At 39.0% G+C, this 20,439-nt stretch overlaps 1 protein-coding gene across 1 annotated transcript in view; it reads right to left on the bottom strand.

The window, feature by feature from the left end:
* Positions 1-20,439, bottom strand: part of ELOVL2 (ELOVL fatty acid elongase 2) — a 59,130-nt gene that overhangs the window by 20,539 nt on the left and 18,152 nt on the right. Inside the window, exon 2 of the mRNA XM_046640805.1 lies at positions 6,394-6,457. Within this exon, the coding sequence (XP_046496761.1) occupies positions 6,394-6,457 (64 nt within the window). The remainder of the gene's footprint in view (positions 1-6,393; positions 6,458-20,439) is intronic.

The raw sequence follows: 20,439 nt of genomic DNA, 5'->3' as shown, positions 1-20,439 counted from the left end.
CTAAAGGAAGATGTTAAAAACAACACAATAATAGTAGGGGACCTCAACACCCCACTCACATCAATGGACAGATCATCCAGACAGAAAATCAACAAGGAAATAGTGGAGCTGAATGTAAAACTAAAACAATTGGACTTAATAGACATATATAGATCACTCCACCCTGAAGGAGCTGAATACACATTCTTCTCAAGTGCACATGGAACATTCTCTAGGATAGACCATATGTTGGGAAACAAGGCAAGCCTCTACAAATTTAAAAAAATTGAAATAATAACAATCATCTTCTCAGATCATAGTGCTATAAGGCTAGAAATTAATTACAAGAAAAAAGTTGAGAAAGGCACAAAGATGTGGAGACTAAACAACACACTACTGAACAAGCAATGGATCATTGAAGAAATTAAAGAAGAAATAAAAAAATACCTGGAAACAAATGAGAATGATAGCATGCCATACCAACTCATATGGGATACAGCAAAAGCTGTATTAAGAGGAAAATTCATCGCAGTACAGGCACATCTTAACAAACAAGAAAAATCCCAAATAAGCAACCTTAAAGCACACCTAACTGAACTAGAGAAAAAAGAACAAATGAAGCCCAAAGTCAGCAGAAGGAGAGAAATAATAAAAATCAGAGCAGAAATAAATACTATTGAAATGAAAAAGGCAGTAGAAAGGATCAATGAGAGAAAGAGCTGGTTTTTTGAGAAGATAAATAAAATTGACAAACCACTAGCCAGACTTACAAAGAAAAAAAGGGAGAAAGCTCAAATAAACAAAATCAGAAATGAGCGAGGAGAAATAACAACAGACTCTGCAGAAATACAACAGATTATAAGAGAATACTACAAAAAACTATATGCCAACAGAATGGATAACCTAGAGGAAATGGATAAATTCTTGGACTCCTACAGTCTCCCAAAGCTCACTCAAGAAGAGGCAGACAATTTGAACAGACCAATCACAAGGAAAGAGATTGAAACAGCAATCAAAAACATCCCAAAGAATAAAACCCCAGGACCAGATGGCTTCCCTGGGGAATTCTACCAAACTTTCAGAGAGGATTTAATACCCATCCTTTTCAAGCTATTCCCAAAAATTAGGGAAGATGGAACACTTCCTAACACATTCTATGAGGCCAACATCACGCTGATACCAAAACCTGACAAGGACACCACGATAAAAGAGAACTACAGGCCAATATCACTGATGAACATAGATGCAAAAATTCTAAACAAAACTTTGGCAACCAGAATTCAGCAATTCATCAAAAGAATCATACATCAGGATCAGGTGGGATTCATACCAGGGACACAGGGATGGTTCAACATCCGCAAATCAATCAACGTGATACACCACATCAACAAACTGAGGAATAAAAACCACATGATCATCTCAATAGATGCAGAGAAGGCATTTGACAAGATCCAACAGCCATTTATGATAAAAACTCTGAACAAAATGGGCATAGAAGGAAACTACCTCAACATAATAAAGGCCATATACGACAAACCCATAGCCAACATCATACTCAATGGGCAAAAACTGAACCCCATCCCCCTGAAAACAGGAACGAGACAAGGATGCCCTCTATCACCACTCTTATTTAACATAGTACTGGAGGTCCTGGCCAGAGCAATCAGGCAAGAAAAAGGAATAAAAGGAATCCAAATAGGGAGGGAAGAAGTGAAACTCTCGCTGTTTGCAGACGACATGATCTTATATATAGAAAACCCCAAAGAATCCATTGGAAAACTGTTAGAAGTAATCAACAACTACAGCAAAGTTGCAGGGTATAAAATCAATTTGCATAAATCAGTAGCATTTCTATACTCCAGTAATGAACCAACAGAAAAAGAACTCAAGAATACAATACCATTCACAATCGCAACAAAAAGAATAAAATACCTTGGGGTAAATTTAACTACGGAAGTGAAGGACCTATATAATGAAAATTACAAGGCCTTTCTGAGAGAATTGGATGACGACATAAGGAGATGGAAAGACATTCCATGTACATGGATTGGAAAAATAAACATAGTTAAAATGTCCATTCTACCTAAAGCAATCTACAGATTCAACGCCATCCCAATCAGAATCCCAATGACATTCTTTACAGAATTAGAACAAAGAATCCTAAAATTCATATGGGGCAACAAAAGACCCCGAATTGCTAAAGCAATCCTGAGAAAAAAGAACAAAACGGGAGGCATCACAATCCCTGACTTCAAAACATACTACAAAGCTACAGTAATCAAAACAGCATGGTACTGGTACAAAAACAGGTGCACAGATCAATGGAACAAAATTGAAAACCCAGAAATAAAACCACACATCTATGGACAGCTTATCTTTGACAAAGGAGCTGAGGGCATACAATGGAGAAAAGAAAGTCTTTTCAACAAATGGTGCTGGGAAAACTGGAAAGTCACATGTAAAAGAATGAAAATTGACCATTCTTTTTCACCATTCACCAAAATAAACTCAAAATGGATTAAAGACCTAAAGGTGAGACCTGAAACCATAAGGCTTCTGGAAGAAAACGTAGGCAGTACACTCTTTGACATCAGTATTAAAAGGATCTTTTCAGACACCATGCCTTCTCAGAGAAGGGAAACAATAGAAAGAATAAACAAATGGGACTTCATCAGATTAAAGAGCTTCTTCAAGGCAAATGAAAACAGGATTGAAACAAAAAAACAACCCACTAACTGGGAAAAAATATTTGCAAGTCATATATCTGACAAAGGCTTAATAGCCATAATATATAAAGAACTCTCACAACTCAACAACAAAACATCAAACAACCCAATCAAAAAATGGGCTGGAGACATGAACAGACATTTCTCCAAAGAAGATATACTGATGGCCAATAGGCACATGAAAAGATGCTCATCATCGCTGATCATCAGGGAAATGCAAATCAAAACTACACTAAGATATCACCTTACACCCGTTAGAATGACAAAAATATCTAAAACTAATAGCAACAAATGTTGGAGAGGTTGCGGAGAAAAAGGAACCCTCATACACTGCTGGTGGGAATGCAAACTGGTGCAGCCACTATGAAAAACAGTATGGAGATTCCTCAAAAAACTAAAAATAGAACTGCCATACGATCCAGCCATTCCACTACTGGGTATTTATCCAAAGAGCCTGAAGTCAGCAATCCCAAAAGTCCTGTGCACCCCAATGTTTATTGCAGCACTGTTTACAATAGCCAAGACGTGGAAGCAACCTAAGTGCCCATCAACAGACGAATGGATAAAGAAGATGTGGTATATATATACAATGGAATACCACTCAGCTGCAAAACAGAACAAAATCATTCCATTTGCAATAACATGGATGGACCTTGAGAGAATTATGTTAAGTGAAATAAGCCAGAGAGAAAGATAATCTGTGTATGACTCCACTCATATGAGGAATTTAAAACTATGGACCAAGAACAGTTTAGTGGATACCAGGGGAAAGGTGGGGTGGGGGGTGGGCACAAAGGGTGAAGTGGTGCACCTACAACGTGACTGACAAACATTAATGTACAATTGAAATTTCACAAGATTGTAACCTATCAATAACTCAATAAAAAAAATAATAATAATAAAGAAAAAAAAACTGCTACCGTAGCTCCTGTTATGGTGTTAGGGTTGAACTGTGTCCCCCAAAAGATGTGTTCAGTTCTAACTCCCGGTATCTGTGATTGTGACCTTATTTGGAAATAGGGTCTTTGCAAGTATAACCAAGTTAAGATGAGGTCATATGGGATTTGGTGGGCCCTAACCAGGGACTGGTGTCCTCAGAGGAAGGGGAGATTTGGATACAGGGACACAAGGAGGACAACACTCTGTGAAGATGGAGGCAGAGACCGGAGTGATGCATCTACAAGCCAAAGAATGTCAAAGATTACTGGCAACGCCCAGAAGCTAGGAGAGAGGCATGAAACAGATTCTTCCCCAGAACCTCAGAGGGAACACAGCCCCATCAACACCTTGATTTCAGACTTCTTGCCTCCAAAACTGTGAAGGACTCAATTTCTGTCATCTTAAGCCACTCAGTTTGTGGTACTTGTTCCGACAGCCGTAGGAAATGAATGTGCGTGGTTTACTTCATTGCTTTCCAATTGTTTCAGAGTGTTAGCTTTACCTCTCCAAGCACAGTACATGCTCCATGAGCCAAGGATCCAGGTCTTACCTATCTACTCTGTCTCACTTATACTTTATATCCACTTATTGTTGAGGTGAGAGGAAAGAGTCATTAAATACATATCGATTGGCACATTGAGTCAAGCACATATTGCAAAACTAATATGGCACCTGAAGTTTTTCGTTTTCTTTTCTCACAGCCCTGTAAATGTTTGCTGCAGTTGTTAAAGAGAATCATAATTTTCCCAACTAAAAGATAAGAACAAATACTTGCAATGGCATTTATTATCTTTGGGACTTAGCTCTGCATCTGTGTCAGGTATTTGCCCAGAACAATATCTCTTGATGGTACTAATATGATGAAGGTAAAATCAGAAAAGACTAGGGGACACCTAGAAGTGTACTTGACGGCCTGCCAGTCAACTTAAGTTTGTGACACTTTTGGGAGGGGGCAAGGGATTCCTGATGGCCTGCATGCTAGGCTCCCCGTCATTGTGCAGGTCACCTGATCTGGCTGTCAACTGTCAATCCTACACTCTCCCTCCCCCAAAGGAAACTTCCACAGAAATGACCCATGCTGAGTAAACAACTGCAATTCTATCTTTAATTGATCCCATTGCTGCATAATTCTAGACCCCGGTGACCTCACTGATGGCAAAGTTCAGTGAGAATGGCTTGGAGACAACATTGTTTAACCCTCTAGCGGAAGGATCAAATGGAAAGCCACAGTCACCAAGAAGTCCTGCACGCCTAAGTTAGAGGGCCCTGCCCTCCACATTACCCACTAGAACTGTGAGGCAGAGAACGCATCAGATACCATGGGTCACGAGATGCAGATAGCCCACCTGCCTGCCCCACAAGATCATCACAAGGATAAAATGGAAAAAAAACAAAATCAAAGACTATGTGAAAGTATTTTTTTAAAAGCTCTATACAATCATAGAGTACCATTATTTTAAAACTATATAAACAGTCACTCCTGGAGAAGTTTACGGAGCCCGTAAAGAAACTGGAGAGTGGCCAAAATAATCCCTAAGTGATTCTGTTTAAAGATTTTGAGAAACAGGTAAGCCTCCTTATTTCCCTCCTCCCCCTACCCAAAAACTTGTACATTTTCCACAGCTTTGTCAACCAGCAAGGCTCAAGTAAAACGAAACATGTTGCTTAGAATTTATTTATTTGCAACTATATAGCACCTAATATGTTTCTAGAACTGTAATAAGCCTTGGAGGTAACAGTCATGGTTCCTGGCCTCACGGGAGAAAGGGTTTTTAATAACAATAAAGTAGCTGAAGGAAAGAAACAGAGGTTGAACTCGAGAATAATGAGGGGCGTACTTCCGAGGGAAAACTTCCCTACCATCCTTGCCGGGAAGCAGTGAAGCATGAGAAGGGCTGACTACACTGGAGGTGGGTAGGAGACAGGGTGAAGGGATTCCAGGCCCAAGGCGGCATCCAAAGGCATTTCACTTCTTTGAGGAAGTAAAGCATGTCTAGCATGGCTCTGCCAAAGTGGGCGAGGGAGCGTGGCACTAGTTGTTGGAGAGGTAGCTGGGGGTGGACACACAGGGGTGTGTAGCCATGATTAGAAGTTTGGTTTCTATCCCAAGGGCACTGGGATTGATGGCATTGGTGAGTTTTAAGCTAGAGTACCACAAATATGATTTAGGCTTTTGAGATATTATGCCAGCTGACACTTTCTGGATGACTGGAAGTGGGCAAGTGTGGAGGAAGGAGCCTAGCTAGGAGGCCACTGCAGTGCTTAAGTGGCTGTGACAGAGGGCTGATGAGGGGCTCAGAAGGACCCAGACCTTAGAAGTTCAACTGAATGGCCCTGGGCAGAGAAAGCTCACAAATCTTTAAACAGAATTGAGACACATGAGGGCATATGCACACAGGCACATGACTGTGCTTGTGAGGAAGGTGGAAGGCGAATGGGTGGCGGAGAGGGGAAGAGAAAGCAGCAGCCTAGTTTAGAAGGAAAGCTACAACCTGCTCTGGGAACCAGAGACCCCAGAGGAAAGCATGGCACTGGGTCCTGCTCCTGCTTCCTGCTCCCAGAGCTTTAATCTCAGGAGAGGCTGAGCAGGAGAAACGGGATCTTCTGGATGTCTGGGACAGGGTATCAGAGGGGAGGAAGTCTCTAAATGTTAGTTATCATACTATTTTAAGACACCAAAAGAGACAGACTCCTCTTCTATAACTAAATTGTGTTTTTTCCACGTTAAGTTCTCAAGAAGCTTACTCACCTCGAGGTCCAAACATATTGTCCAAAAAAGCATTAATTTCATCATCAAAGGCTTTTAGATGCTCCTGAAAAGATTAAAAAAAAAAATGATTTAAGTAGGGTTTTTTGGGGAACTCTCAAAACACCCTGATACTGACAAGGTGTAGTTGACAGAATCTCCAGGGGTCCTAGCTTCAGGGACTTTTGACCACAAAGACTTAAGTGGACCAGTAAGTGCAGCCTCACCTTTCACAAGCTGGTAAGGATCTTGAAGGAAACAATTCCTCTTGCATTTGCTTAGGCAAGAGGAGGCCTGGAAAACAGTCTTGGTAGACTTACACACTGAAGAGTTATTACCCTAACTCCACTTCCCTCTACAATGGGCATATGCTGTTCCATATGCAACTTCCATTGTTACAACTAAGAGGAGTTCTGTGCAAGCAACAGGGAGTCTATACTCACAGGATATAATGTAGTTATTAAATGAAATTTCAGCTGAATTTATTTCACAGAGCTGAATTTAAAGCTTTAAAGAGGACTTGTTTTTCAAGTAAGGAAATTAAGCACTACAGGTATTTTTTCTATTACTTTATGTTCTATTTGCTTTCAAAATGTTTTTAATGTACAGTAACATGTACTTACTATTACAGTAAATCGTGTCACTTGGGTACACACATTGGTTACCGCCACTTTAACTGGATTCAGGTTGGGACTGGAGAATTTCTGCTAAGAATCTTACAGTGAATAAATTGGCTGCTCCCTCGACTTAGCTCCTATTCATGCTGGTCTACTCTTACACTGCTCAAAATACCTGTAACGGTGTGCCCTACCCATGCCACAAAGGTCTGGCACCTCCTCAAGCAAAGGGAGGAAAAGACAGAGCACGACCCAATTGTCCTAGGAAAGGTATCTTTGATGAGGATTTTGCACCACTGGGTTGGTCCCTGACTATTTGTGAGTTGAGTATGACGGCCTTCAGGAAGGAAGTTCACAGAGAATGTTCTCTATAGTCAATAGCTGGAGTGCAGTCAAGACACCAAAAGTATCTCATTCTCAAAGAAAGTGTAAGTGCCAAAGAGGAGAATTAATTTACCGGCATCTGAAAAGATCTACACGTTTGGTGATTGGTACATCCCATTTGGACCTATTACTTATCTGTGATTCTGATCCTGAGAAAATTTCAAGGAAACTTAGGTCTTTCAGAACTTCGGGAGCTTGGGAAGGGGGACGGGAATTAGAGACTAACATTTATGTGCACCTGCTACTGCTGGCCAGTGTGTTAGGAACTTTACTATTTCATAATATTTCTAGAAAAAGTATCTGGGTTAAACCAAGCTTGGAAGTTTTTAAACAGGGTTTTTTATCTTTGGTTTCCTTGAAGGACATTTTGGGAGACCTCCAGATTTGAGAAAGGTCAGTTACCGAACAGCACAGTGTGACCAAATATGATTTGTGTTGCCATTTGAACAGGGCATATCTGTCCAGAGGCCTCTCATTCTGGAGCAAAGCAAGTTAACCTCACTGATGCATCAGCCTCACAGCAAATACCAGTGAAATCTTTCCTTCATTGCCACATCCACTGCAAATGTTTAAACCATTTCAGTTTGTTTGCTAAGGTTCAAAATCCATTTTCCAACATCTATAGAGCTAAGAAAACTCTAACTAAAGGTCATAAAGCTTGTAGTATTTCTATCATCTTGCAGAAATTTAGTCACAATGGAAGAAAAGTAGAAACAGAAGAAAAGAGAGGGAGAGAGACGACAAGAGAGCAGAGAATGAAAGAGATGAATAGCAAGGGACGTTCTGTTATTTCAGTCATTAATTTACTGATTCATTAACCGATTATCTGAGCATTATGATGTGCCAGCACCACATCAGGTGCTGAAACACAAAGCCCAATGAGACATGGTCCTCATCCTCACACAGGACAACAGACAATTCAGTCACTAATGACAGTACCAGCGCCTTAAATATGATGAGGGAAGTTTACAGGGATGTGCTGTAAGAACACAGAGAAAGGACATTCAGTTTGCATGTCTTAAAAAAAGAAGGCTTCCAGGGGCTGGCCCCGTGGCTGAGTGGTTAAGTTCGCGCGCTCCGCTGCAGGCGGCCCAGTGTTTCGTTGGTTCGAATCCTGGGCGCGGACATGGCACTGCTCATCAGACCACGCTGAGGCAGCGTCCCACATGCCACAACTAGAAGAACCCACAACGAAGAATACACAACTATGTACCGGGGGGCTTTGGGGAGAAAAAGGAAAAAATAAAATCTTTAAAAAAAAAAAAAAAAAAAAAAAGAAGGCTTCCAGGAAGAGATGCTGCTGTCACTGACTTTTGAAAGACCAGGACATCATCTAGATGGAGAAGGAAAGAGCAAGGATTTCAGGAACGGTCAGCATATACAAATACATCGAGGCACAACTCATTTGGGAAACGTCTAAGGCCAGGGTTTCTAGTGACTTATATGACAGACAGAAATAAAGCCAATGCTAGGGAAAATCAGAAGCCTGGAAAAAATTCTCTCTTTATTTTTGGGTTATTTAATATAGTTACTAAGGATACAGTCTAAAAAGACAACGATGAGATGAGATCAGAAGAACAAACTAAGATTTAGCCTGGATTAGTAAAACGTTAAGTGTAGTGTTAGTCAACTAAGAATGAACGCTTAGGAAAGGATGACAGACCAGAGCCTGGGCAAGGACTTAACAGCTATGTACTAGGTTCTATATGTGTAACTGTAAAAGTATGCTGGACAATTTCTCATGACTAACACCAGAGCCTAAGAGTTAAGAAAAACCAACAACCAACTACCTTTCATTCATTCAACCAGCATTTTTGAACAGCTATTACGTATATAATTCTTTGTCAGACATAAGAAAAAAAAGGGATAGAGTGGTTGACAAAAAAGCTTGTAGACAAATTGAGAAAATAAGAAATACAGACAAAGGCAAATAGCAAACAATTGAGAGGAAGGAGATCACAGAACGGGCACAATGATGGAAGATATCGTAGGATTGAGAACTGAAGATGAGTTTTTAAAGATGTTTAGAATTCGGACAGGTTAGGAAAGAGGGGCATGGTATTGCCCTTGAACCTGGGCAAGAGGGGTGCTGTCCGGAACTCCACACTTCAGAGGCCCCACTCTGGTCATTCTTTGGCTATAGCCCTCCACGTGGGCAAAGATTTTTTTTTTTTCCTCTAGAAAAAAATCTTCTGAGCCAGGGGAAGTGCCTAGCCATGGCCACAGCTTCCCTTCTCCAGACTAAGCTCCAAACTCTCCGGGCCACAGAACTCTCTGCCAAACAACTCTGAGCCCACTTCCAGAACAACTTCAGTGATTTCTCCTTGCCCACAACAGAAAGTCCATGTTCTGCAACTTTGAGTTCAATTTGTGACTGTGTTTAGCAATAGCTGAAGGACGGAAAGATTGGAAGTAGGGCCTTATTTAATTGTGTATCCCTGATCACTTACCACAGCTGGTGAGAATGTAAATGGTATAAACACATCGGGAAGCAGCTGGCTGTTTGGTAAAAACATAAACATTCTCCCCCCATATGATCCTGAATGCCACTTCTAGGTACTTACCCAAGAGAAAATAAAGCATATATCCATGCAATGACTCGTACACAAATATTCATGGCAGCTTTATTTGTAGGAGTTAAAAAGTGGAAATGTCCCAAATGTCCATCAACAGGTGAATGGACAAATCGTAGTGTAGTCCTACAATGAAACCCTACTCAGCAACATAAAGGAGTGAACAACTGACACACACACAACACGGATGGATCTCAAAATTATTATGCTGTGTTAAAGATACTAGACCAAAAAAAAGAGCACACACTCTATGTTTCCACTTATATGAAATTCTAGAAAATATGAATTTATCTACGTGACAGCAAATCAGTGGTTGCTTGGGGGCTGCAGGGGAGGAGATATCCTCTAAATAGCCTTCAAAATATGCAGAACATCCGTCAAAAATGAGGGTTGAAATAAGGACATTTTCATGTATGCATAAGTGAGAGAATTTGTAGCCAGCAGAACTGCACTACAAGGTACACTCAAAATGTTCTTCATGCCAAAGGGAAGCGATTCCATATGGAAAATAGCATTTACAGAAGGAATCGAGTGCACCACATACAGATCTATCTAATCAAAGAACCATAACTCAGAGCACCCCAGAGCAAGCTAGCCTCCACCACCTCATCACGTCCACTGGAACTGCCATCCTCACCTCTTCCTTGTTCTACTGCCAGCAGGATGACCACTCGCAGGTGAGGGTGACCCATCTGAGGCAGACTCACTGGATTGACTTGTTCTAGAAAGATGAGTGGCCATGTGACATACAATTCCCAGTGCTGGTGGATGGGATCACCATGCACTCCCGCCTCAGCTACCATTTTCTGAGAGTACTTGGGAAACAGGAGACCCACGAAGGGCACACCTAGGGTTTTGCCACCATGATGCTGATTGGGACTCCCACCCAGCCCTAACTGCATCAGTTGGAGCTCCACATAAACCATAAACATCTCAAATGGGAAGCCATTTCCTGGTCTGTTCCTGAAAGTATGACCTCTGTGATCGCTGTGGGGATGGCCTCATCCTGAACACCTGGATAGCTCACATTTTCTAAAGCAAAGGCAGTCTTGCGATCAGAATCGCTATCACCATGACTAAGGGCCATTCTATAGAGGCCAAGACAGGAAGTGAGGCAGAAATAAACCCCACCACAAAAACTCTGCCCATGCCTTCTCTGATCGCTAAATGATAGGATTCTAGATTCCATTTTTCTTCTTCCTTTTCTTCTTCCCTTCTTCTCCTTTCTCTGGTCCAGTACTTATCTTGTTCCCTTTCTTGCCTTTCATTCCTGTCTTTCCTTCCTTCCTCCCTTTACTTCCCTCATTCCACCTTTTCTTCCTCCTCGCTTTCTTCCCCTGCTTCTTCTCTTTCCTCCTTTTTTCACTCATTCCTTCTTCTTTACATTCTTTCCTTCATTTTTTAGACATTTTGTGGTTTTTAGTATTTACCATGGGCATTACGTTATATAAAAATCCAGTGATTCAAGATCTTGGTATTTGTCCTATTTTGTTGATACAGTTTTATACAGCTTTAAAGACACTTATTCAATCAGAATAGTTATTGCCTACCACCAACTCCCTTCCTCGTTGCTTTTTAAACTGAGCAAAAGCGGTTAAGGTCACGCAGCTGACTGTTAAGTTTGGAAGAAGACACAGTATCCAAATCCTTACTTTCGTTTTTTTTTTTTGCATATTTCAGAGAAAACTAAATCTGAAGTGTCCAACAGCAGCAGATCAGGAAATGGCATCTGACCAGCTCAGGAATATACCATAGTGCAGACTAACCAGACACAACTCTGAAAGATCCCCAGGAAGCTCAGGGTCCAGGCTGAGTTGTACAGAATGAGAGACAAGGAGATCGTACCCTGCCTCAGGGTCAGGGGACATAGGCTGGGCACCATCACACAGTGAGTCCTCTATGTTGTTCCCAGGGTTCAGGATGGTTGTCAAATGCTGAAAACTCTTTTGGCAGACCCCTCAGGGATTGTTACCACCCAGTCTCTCACGTATTTGAAGAGTCTAAACATGTTCACATGTGTGAACGCAACTAGAAGGTTTAGAGGATGGCAAAAAGTGGACATATAAAATTATCTGGTTTTCATGCAGCTGACTTCACACAATGTGTACTCACGCATATTTTACACTGATTCCCCTAAACTGCCTTTGAGAGGCCTACCCACTCAACATCTCCATCTCACACTGAGTACTCTGGAGGGAGCAACAAAGAGAAGCTGAGGGTAGGGAATAGGTAGGGAATTCTTGTTCATTTATGGGAACTCTAAATTGTTATTATGTATCTTCTGGAGTAATTTTCACAAGAATGAAACTAAGCCAGGTATTGAAGAATCCGTAGGAACATTTATATTTGGCTACTACATTTTATGATAGATATGGATCAAAGGAGAGCAGAATATGCCACCCCAATATGCCACTCTGGCATACTGATTATTTTGAATTAAAGTTACTTAAGAAACAGCTGGTGCAGGAAGGACACTCTGACTGTCTTTCTGAAAGCAGGAAATACATCTTCAATGTGAAAGCTACCTTCCCTGAAGCAGGAGAGCAGCAGGCATCCTTATCACCAGAGATGGAAAATTTAGGGCCAAGAAGGCTGGATAAACAAACCTTGTTCCTTCTTCACTCATTTACCATTCCAAGCCCCAACCCTCTATCTTGTCAATTCTTCGGAAATTTGTTGTTTCCTTGTCCAAAAGGTATAAGATCAGCCTGCTTTGGTCACTTCTTTGAGTCTCATATTTTTATGAGGCTCCCATACATACAAAATTAAAATCGTTTTTCTCCTGTTAATCTCTTATGTCAATGTGATTATTATGCCAGCCAAGGAACCTAGAAAGGAAGAAGGGAAACATTTTCTGCCCCTACAAAATGAACTAACTATAATGGTGAATAATAATAGTTCCCATTTATCAAACAATTAATATATGCCAGGCATTTGATGTATATTATCTATGATTTTTACAATAGCTTTGCAAGCTGGGTATTTTCCCCAACTTACAGATGTGGAAATTGAGACTTAGAGCTCAAGAGCGGCACTGTTGTGTGAAACTTGAACTAAGTTCAGTAACAATTAACCACTGTTTTTTATACCTTCAGACTGAAAGGTTTCAGAGCTGGGACAGCAGAGGACGGACTCCGCAGAGCTCATGCTCTTATTTCTTGTGCTGCAGGATGTCTCAGCACACTAAGTGAGCAAACAAAATATGGGCTGATTTTATTTGCATCCTGGGTTACCCTGAACTGTAGGACAGTTTCACTCAATTAAGGAGATGAAAGATCTTTTTTAGAACAGAAAATATTACTGCACTGTTGTTTGTTATGTTCCACTTCCCCTACATGGCTCTCTATCTCACTTTATTCAGTGTCTGGTCAGACAACTCCTTACATGTTTCCCTGATCCATCTCTCATGGGCCTAATTACAAAAGAGGAGGAAAGCAGCTGTCTTGTGGCTTTCTGGTTTGTGGTGCAGAATCACTCTCCATCCTCCTACCTGCTCTATTTTTTCTTTAAAGCACTTACCATTATACAAACTTTCACTGGCTAGTTAATCTGATTGTTGTCTGGGTCTTGCACTAAAACATAAACTCCAATGGGCCATTTTATCCCCAATTCCAAAAATAACACCTGGTATATAACAGACACTTAATATTTATTGTATGGATCAATGAGACTCTTGTTATTTTAAACCTTCACAGTACTCATTTGATACTTATTTCATATTGTTTTGCATTCCTATCTATATTTTCATATATGTGATCTGGTTTCCCATATATTTTGAAAGATCCCTAACACTAAACACTCAGTATATCATCAGGGTCTACTGGACCCAATTTTATTTTTTGAGTTTCTTTTTAGAAGTTTCATTCTTCCAAAGAACAAAGAAAAAACTGTTTATATATTTTTAAAGTAGAAAACTCATCCTGTCTTGCAATTAACATGAGTCCAGTGGATCCTTTATAAATCTAAGATACACTATAGAATCTTAGTGATGCTATTTTTTGATATCTTAAAACATTTTGCTATTTAATCAACCTAGTAATTACCTCACTAATATTCATCAATCACTTCAATTTATGCTAAAAAAGAAAAATATATGAAAATATAAGAATGATGGAATTGCCTAGAAGGACAATGCAATAGTCAAATAAGCCATCACTATTGCATCATCCTTCATTTTTCTTACTACTTTACCCAAAGTATTGCATCACACTTTAAGAAGATATAAAAGAAGTTTGGGGACATCATCTTTATAGCTTTTTAAAGCTTTCATTGAACACACTTAAAAGTTTAGAAGTTTTCATGTTCTTAAACTTAATCATACAAATCACTTGAGGATCTAGTTAAAGTGCAAGTGTTCATTCCATTGTTCTAGGATGGGGCCTGAGAGTCTGAATTTCTACCAAGTTCTCAGGTGATGTCAAGGCTACTTGGTCCACAAACCTCACTTTGAGTAGCAATAATTTAGATCAGGGTCTCCTGAAATCTGTTTGGATTATAATCAGGGTGTTAATTTTTTGATGTGCTTTTATTATTAAAAAATACCACAGTCTTGCTTACTTCCTACAAATATACCAAGCATTTTATTACATATTCTTCTCCATGAAATTCAAACTTGCTATATACTAATTACATCACCATTCATTTCACAGGCATTTTAATAATTAACTGTCTACACAAGCCCACTTAAACAGTATCCACATTGCTCTAAACAGAAATGTAATCACTGGTTAGCTTGTATTTTCCCTTATATCTGCTGTACCTGAATACAGTATTCTGAAAGTGGCCTACTCAGGGAAGAGCGCAGAACGACTGGTGGCCTCTCTTGATCAGGGTATTATATTTCTATTAAAGTATCATACGATTGCATTTGCATATTGTATCAGTTAGTCCTTGTCAAAAACATCACTAGATACTTTTCATGTTCACGGCTGTCAAATTCAAGCCTTACCCATCCTATACTTACACAACTGATTTTTTTTCTATTTAAATGGAATTTTAAACTTTTATCCCTTTTGAATTTATCTTCTTCATTTCAGCCCCACCTTTGCACTCTGATAAGATTATCCAAATTCCTAACTATGCATTTGTTTTCCCTTTAGGTTCAGTATGTTTTAAAATTTTAGCATATTTAATCAAATTACTAACAAAAAGAAGCTGCACAGGTTGGGTGTTATGGAAGGAATGTTTGTGTCCCCCAAAATTCAGCTTTCGATGCCCTAACCCCCAATGTGATGGTATTTAGAGATGGGGCTTTGAGGAGATAATCAGGGTTAGATGAAGTCATGAGGGAGAGGGTAGGGAGTAGTGGGGGAATGTCTTATGTTTTAGTTTTCAATAATAAACCACTGTCAATATGTTGTATAATTAAAATATTACAACTAAAAATTAAAGGAAATACTGTTAATGGAATGACTAATCGAGGAAAGTTGTGCAATTTGCTTCATAAGTCTTAAACAAATCACAATTCTCAATAGGTTGGTTTCTTCTCATTTATCTAAAATAAAAGGTGAGATGAACTAGATGACATCATATAAAATGACTAAAAGCATGACCCTATTTGAGAAATACTTGACTAAGTATGTGACAAGTACTTACATTTTTATCAAATTTTTAAAATTATTTTCTGTTGATACACACAGATTAGTGATTATAACAATCAGCCCAAAGCTCATTTTTTGAAAAGATAAACAAAATTGGCAATCCTTTAGCTAGACTAACTCAGAAAAAAGTTAGGAATACTTAGGAATAAATTTAATGAAAGAGGTAAAAGATCTGTACACTGAAAACCACAAGACACTGATAAAAGAAATTGAAGACACAAACAAATAGATATCTCATGCTCAAGGATGAGAAGAAGTAATATTGTTAAAATGTCCATATACCAAAAATCATCTATGGATTCAATGTAATCCCTTTCAAAATTCCAATGGCATTTTTCAAAGAAAAAGAAAAAAACAACCCTAAAACTTACATGGAACCACAAAATCCTAAATAGCCAAGCACTCCTGAGAAAGAAGCACAAAGTTGGAGGCATCGCACTTCCTGATTTCAATCTACACTACAAAGTTATAGTAATCAAAACAGTACAGTACTGGCATAATAATAGACACATAAGTCAATGGAACAGAATCAAGAGCTCAGAAATAAACTCTGGCATAAAAAGTCAACTAATATTTAACAAGGAAGCCAAGAATACTTAATTGGGAAAGGACAGTCTCTTCAATAAATGGTAGTGGGAAACTGGACAGCCACATGCAGAGGCATGAAATTGGACCCTTCAAACTGAATTAAAGGCTTAGACATAAGGCCTGAAACCACAAAAGTCCTAGAAGAAAACACAGGGTAAAAGCTTCTTGACATTGGTCTTGCTGATGATTTTATGGATTTGTTACCAAAAGCAAAGGCAACAAGAGCACAAGTGGGACTACATCAAACTAAAAAGCTTCTGCACAGCAAAGGAAACCATCAACAGAACAAAAAGGCAACCTACAGAATAGGAGAAAATACCTGCAAATCACATATCTGATAAGGGGTTAATCTACAAAATAAAGAACTTATACAATTCAATAGCAAAAAAACAAACAATCCAACTAAAAAATGGGCAGAAGATCTGAATAGACATTTTTGCAAAGAAGAGATACAGATGGCCAATAGGTACATGAAAAGGTGCTCAACATCACTAATCATCAGGGAAATGCAAATCAAAACCATAATGAGATATCACCTCACACCTGTTAGAATGGCTATTATCAAAAATACAAGAGATAACAAGTGTTGGTGAGGATGTAGAGAAATGGGAACCCTTGTGCACTATTGGTGGGATTGTAAATTGGTACGGCCACTATGGAAAACAGTGTGGAGTTTCCTCAAAAAATTAAAAACAGAACTACCAAATGATCCAGAAATTTCATTCTGGGTATTTTTCCAAAGGAAACAAAAACACTAACTTGAAAAGGTCTATGCACCTTCATGTTCATTGTAGCATTATTTACAATAGCCAAGACTGGAAGCAAACTAAGTGTCCGTCCATGCATGAATGGATAAAGAAAATGTATGATAGATATACATAGAGGTATACATATATATATACAGAGAGAGAGAGATAGATATAAATAATGAAATATTATTCAGCTAAAAAAGAAAGAAATCTTGCCATTTGCAACAACATGGATAGACCTTGAGGGCATTGTGAAATAAGTCAGAGAAAGACTTGGTCTTACCGATATGTGGAATCTAACAAACAAAACAAAAAATGAACACATAGACACAGAGAATAGATTGGTGTTTGCCAGAGGTTGGGGTGGTGGGTGGGCAAAATGGGTGAAGGGGGTCAAAAAAGGTACAAACTTCCAGTTATAAATTAAGTCAGTCCTGGGGATGTCATATACAGCATGACGACTATAGTTAATAATACTGTACTGTATATTTGAAAGTTGCTAAGAGAATAAATCTTAAAAGTCCTTATCACAAGAAAAAAATTTTTTAACTATGTGTGGTTATAGATGTGAACTAGACATTGTGGTTATCATTTCGCAATATATACAAATATCAAATCATTACGTTGTACACCTGAAATAATATAATGTTATACCTCATTTTAAAAAACTCAGAGCAAATTCTGAATAGAAGGAAACTTTAACTTGGCAAAGATTACATACTAAAAATTGACGACAAACATTTTATTTAATGGAGAAACTTCAGGTGCATTCTCTATAAAATTGGAAATAAGACAAAGATGCAGACTTTCACTACTATGTCTAATATATACTGAAGATACTGGCCAGTGCTAGGAAGAATGAAAAACAAAAGACACAGGTATTGGAAGGAAAGAGATAATCTATCACTATTTGCAAATGATAGAATCATCTACTTACAACAGCCAAGAGAATCAACAAATAAACTATTAAACCTAGTAAGAATTCAGCAAGGTTGCCAGACATAGGACTAAAAACCAACAGACTCTACTTTAGCAATAACCAAGTAAAAACCAATAGTAACAAAACTATAAACATCTAGGAACTAACCAACAACTCATAAGCCCTTTACACATAAAACTTTAGAACTCTAGAAAGGACAGAGACAATGAAATAAATCATATAAATCTTGTGTAGGATGATTTAATATTTTAAAGATGTCAATGCTCTTCAAGTTAATCTATTTAATACAATCCCTATCAACATTTCAGTGAACTTCTTAAGTAATTTGATAAACTTACTTTAAAATGTGTATGAAATGATCCAGCAATTCCATTTCTGGGTATATATTTCGAAGGAAATGAAATCACCATCTTGAAGAGCTATCTGCACCTCCATGTTCACTGGAGCATCATTCACAACAGCCAAGACATGGATACACCCTAAGTGTCCATCAACATATGAAAGGATAAAGAAAGTGTAGTGTGTGTATACATTTAATGGAATATTATTCTGTCATAAAAAAAGAAGGAAACGCTGCTGTTTACAACAACTTGGATGAACCTTGAGGGCCTTATGCTAAGTGAAACAAGTCAGAGAGAGAAAGACAAATATGTGGAATCTAAAAAAGTCGAAGTCATGGAAACAGAAGAGTAGAGTGGTGGTGACCAGGGGTTAGGGAAAATGAGGAGATACTGGTCGAAGAGTACAAACTTCCAGTTAGAAGATTAACAAGTTCTGGGGACCTAATACGCAGAATTGTGTATACAGTTCACAACACTGTATCATATATACTTGAAAGTTGCTAAGAGAGTAGATAAACATTCTCACCACAAAAAAAGGAATGGTAATTACGTGATGGGATGGAGATATTAGCTAGTGCTATGGTGGTAATCATTTTACAATATATAAGTCTATCAAATCAACATGTTGTACACCTTAAACTTACACAATGTTATATGTTAATTATATCTCAATAAATCTGAAAAAAATGGTAATGAGCCCAACCCTCAACAGTAATTAGCAGGAAGTCTTTGGTTAAATCTTGAATCTCGTGTTACATACTCTAAACTATCAAAATCCAACTATCTTCAAAAGATCAGGAACACCAGCAGCTGTCTACTCTAGTTCTCCATAGGTCTTTCAGAGATGCTCACAGAAGGGTACAAGAAGGGTCAACTCTTCAGTTACTCCACTCTGCTTTATCCACTAGCACACACCCCCGGAATAAGGTGTCCACAGGAAGAATGACCCATTCCCACACTAAGGATTTTTCTTTAATCAAAACAAATAAACCCACACAGGGCTTCCCTCAGTGGGTTTGCAGTCTTTCTTCAGAATACTGGGCAGATTACAATTTCATTAAAAGTAAAAAAGGTATTTTTCCCCTAGTCTGTTAAAATTATATAAAAGTCAAACCCCAAAGCAAGCTTTGTCTAGCGACAATTCCATTATTTTTATAATTACAAGGGTTGTTACTGTTATTATCATCAATATTTTAATACAATGCAAATAATACAGTACAGAGCTCAGGGGAAGGAAAGTCCACCTTACCAGTGGACCGCACACACTAAGGTAGTCCAGACATGTGTACTACGCATTTTAACCTTCATTCCTTGGCGTCCAACAGGATGTTGTAGGAAGAATTTGCATTCTGTTTAGCATAAAATCTGAGGAATTTTTAAAAAATAAAATAATTGTTACTAAGTGCATTGGCTGGCCAGGTGAAAATTCAATGAGGTCTACTCACTTGCCTACGCCTCCTCTTCTTGCAGATGCCTATGTGCACTCTGCTGAGGGCACATCCAACTCCCTGTGGCTCCCCCAGTGCATCAACGCTCTCTCCCATGCCTCTGCATGTGTTCCCCCTTATGCCTGGATGACTCCTCATTGTCTTCTGGTTTTCCCCGACCACTCTCCTTCTCCCACACTAGTTAAGATCCTTTGGGCCTGGCACACACACAAGGCACTCAAGAAGCATTTGTGGAATGCATTTAGTAATAAATGAATGAGTTTGCCAAACTCATACCAGGACTGTGGCTAGCAAGCTTCAAGGGTCCACTTTTGACCTCTTTCTCCTTTGACAACACTCCTCCTTGACATGTTCAGAGAGTTACCAGGATTACGCATGTATGAGCATACACACAGCAAGTGCAGCATGCTGGGGAGGAGGAGGAGAGAATGAGCTACTGAAAGAGCTTGGTAAAGTGTCACTGTATTTTAAAGCAGAGGGACATTGAGACAGCAGTAACTCCAAAATTGTAAAAAGACCCATGACTCAGTGGAAACCAACTAGTAAAATGCTTAAAATATCTTTTTTTGTTTTAGATTTTTAAGAGATAAATTACCAATGTTTTAAAATTACTTATTTCAATAATGTATTTTAAATAGTTTTCTAGCATGCTATAGGGTATGTATGCATTCGGCCACCTGCTAGATCTATACATTTGGGATGGTGCTTCTGGCTTAGCTCTTGGCTTCAGAATCCTCTGCAAACTGGTGGGCCAGTCTACTTTGCACAAGAGCCCGTGCTACATCCTGAGAGGGAACCCACCCTAAGGA

This window comes from Equus quagga, chromosome 15 (genome assembly GCF_021613505.1).
Source record: "Equus quagga isolate Etosha38 chromosome 15, UCLA_HA_Equagga_1.0, whole genome shotgun sequence".
Classification (NCBI taxonomy): Eukaryota; Metazoa; Chordata; class Mammalia; order Perissodactyla; family Equidae; genus Equus; species Equus quagga.
The sequence above is the reverse complement of the archived record's forward strand: the minus strand, read 5'-3'. Positions and strand labels throughout refer to the sequence as shown.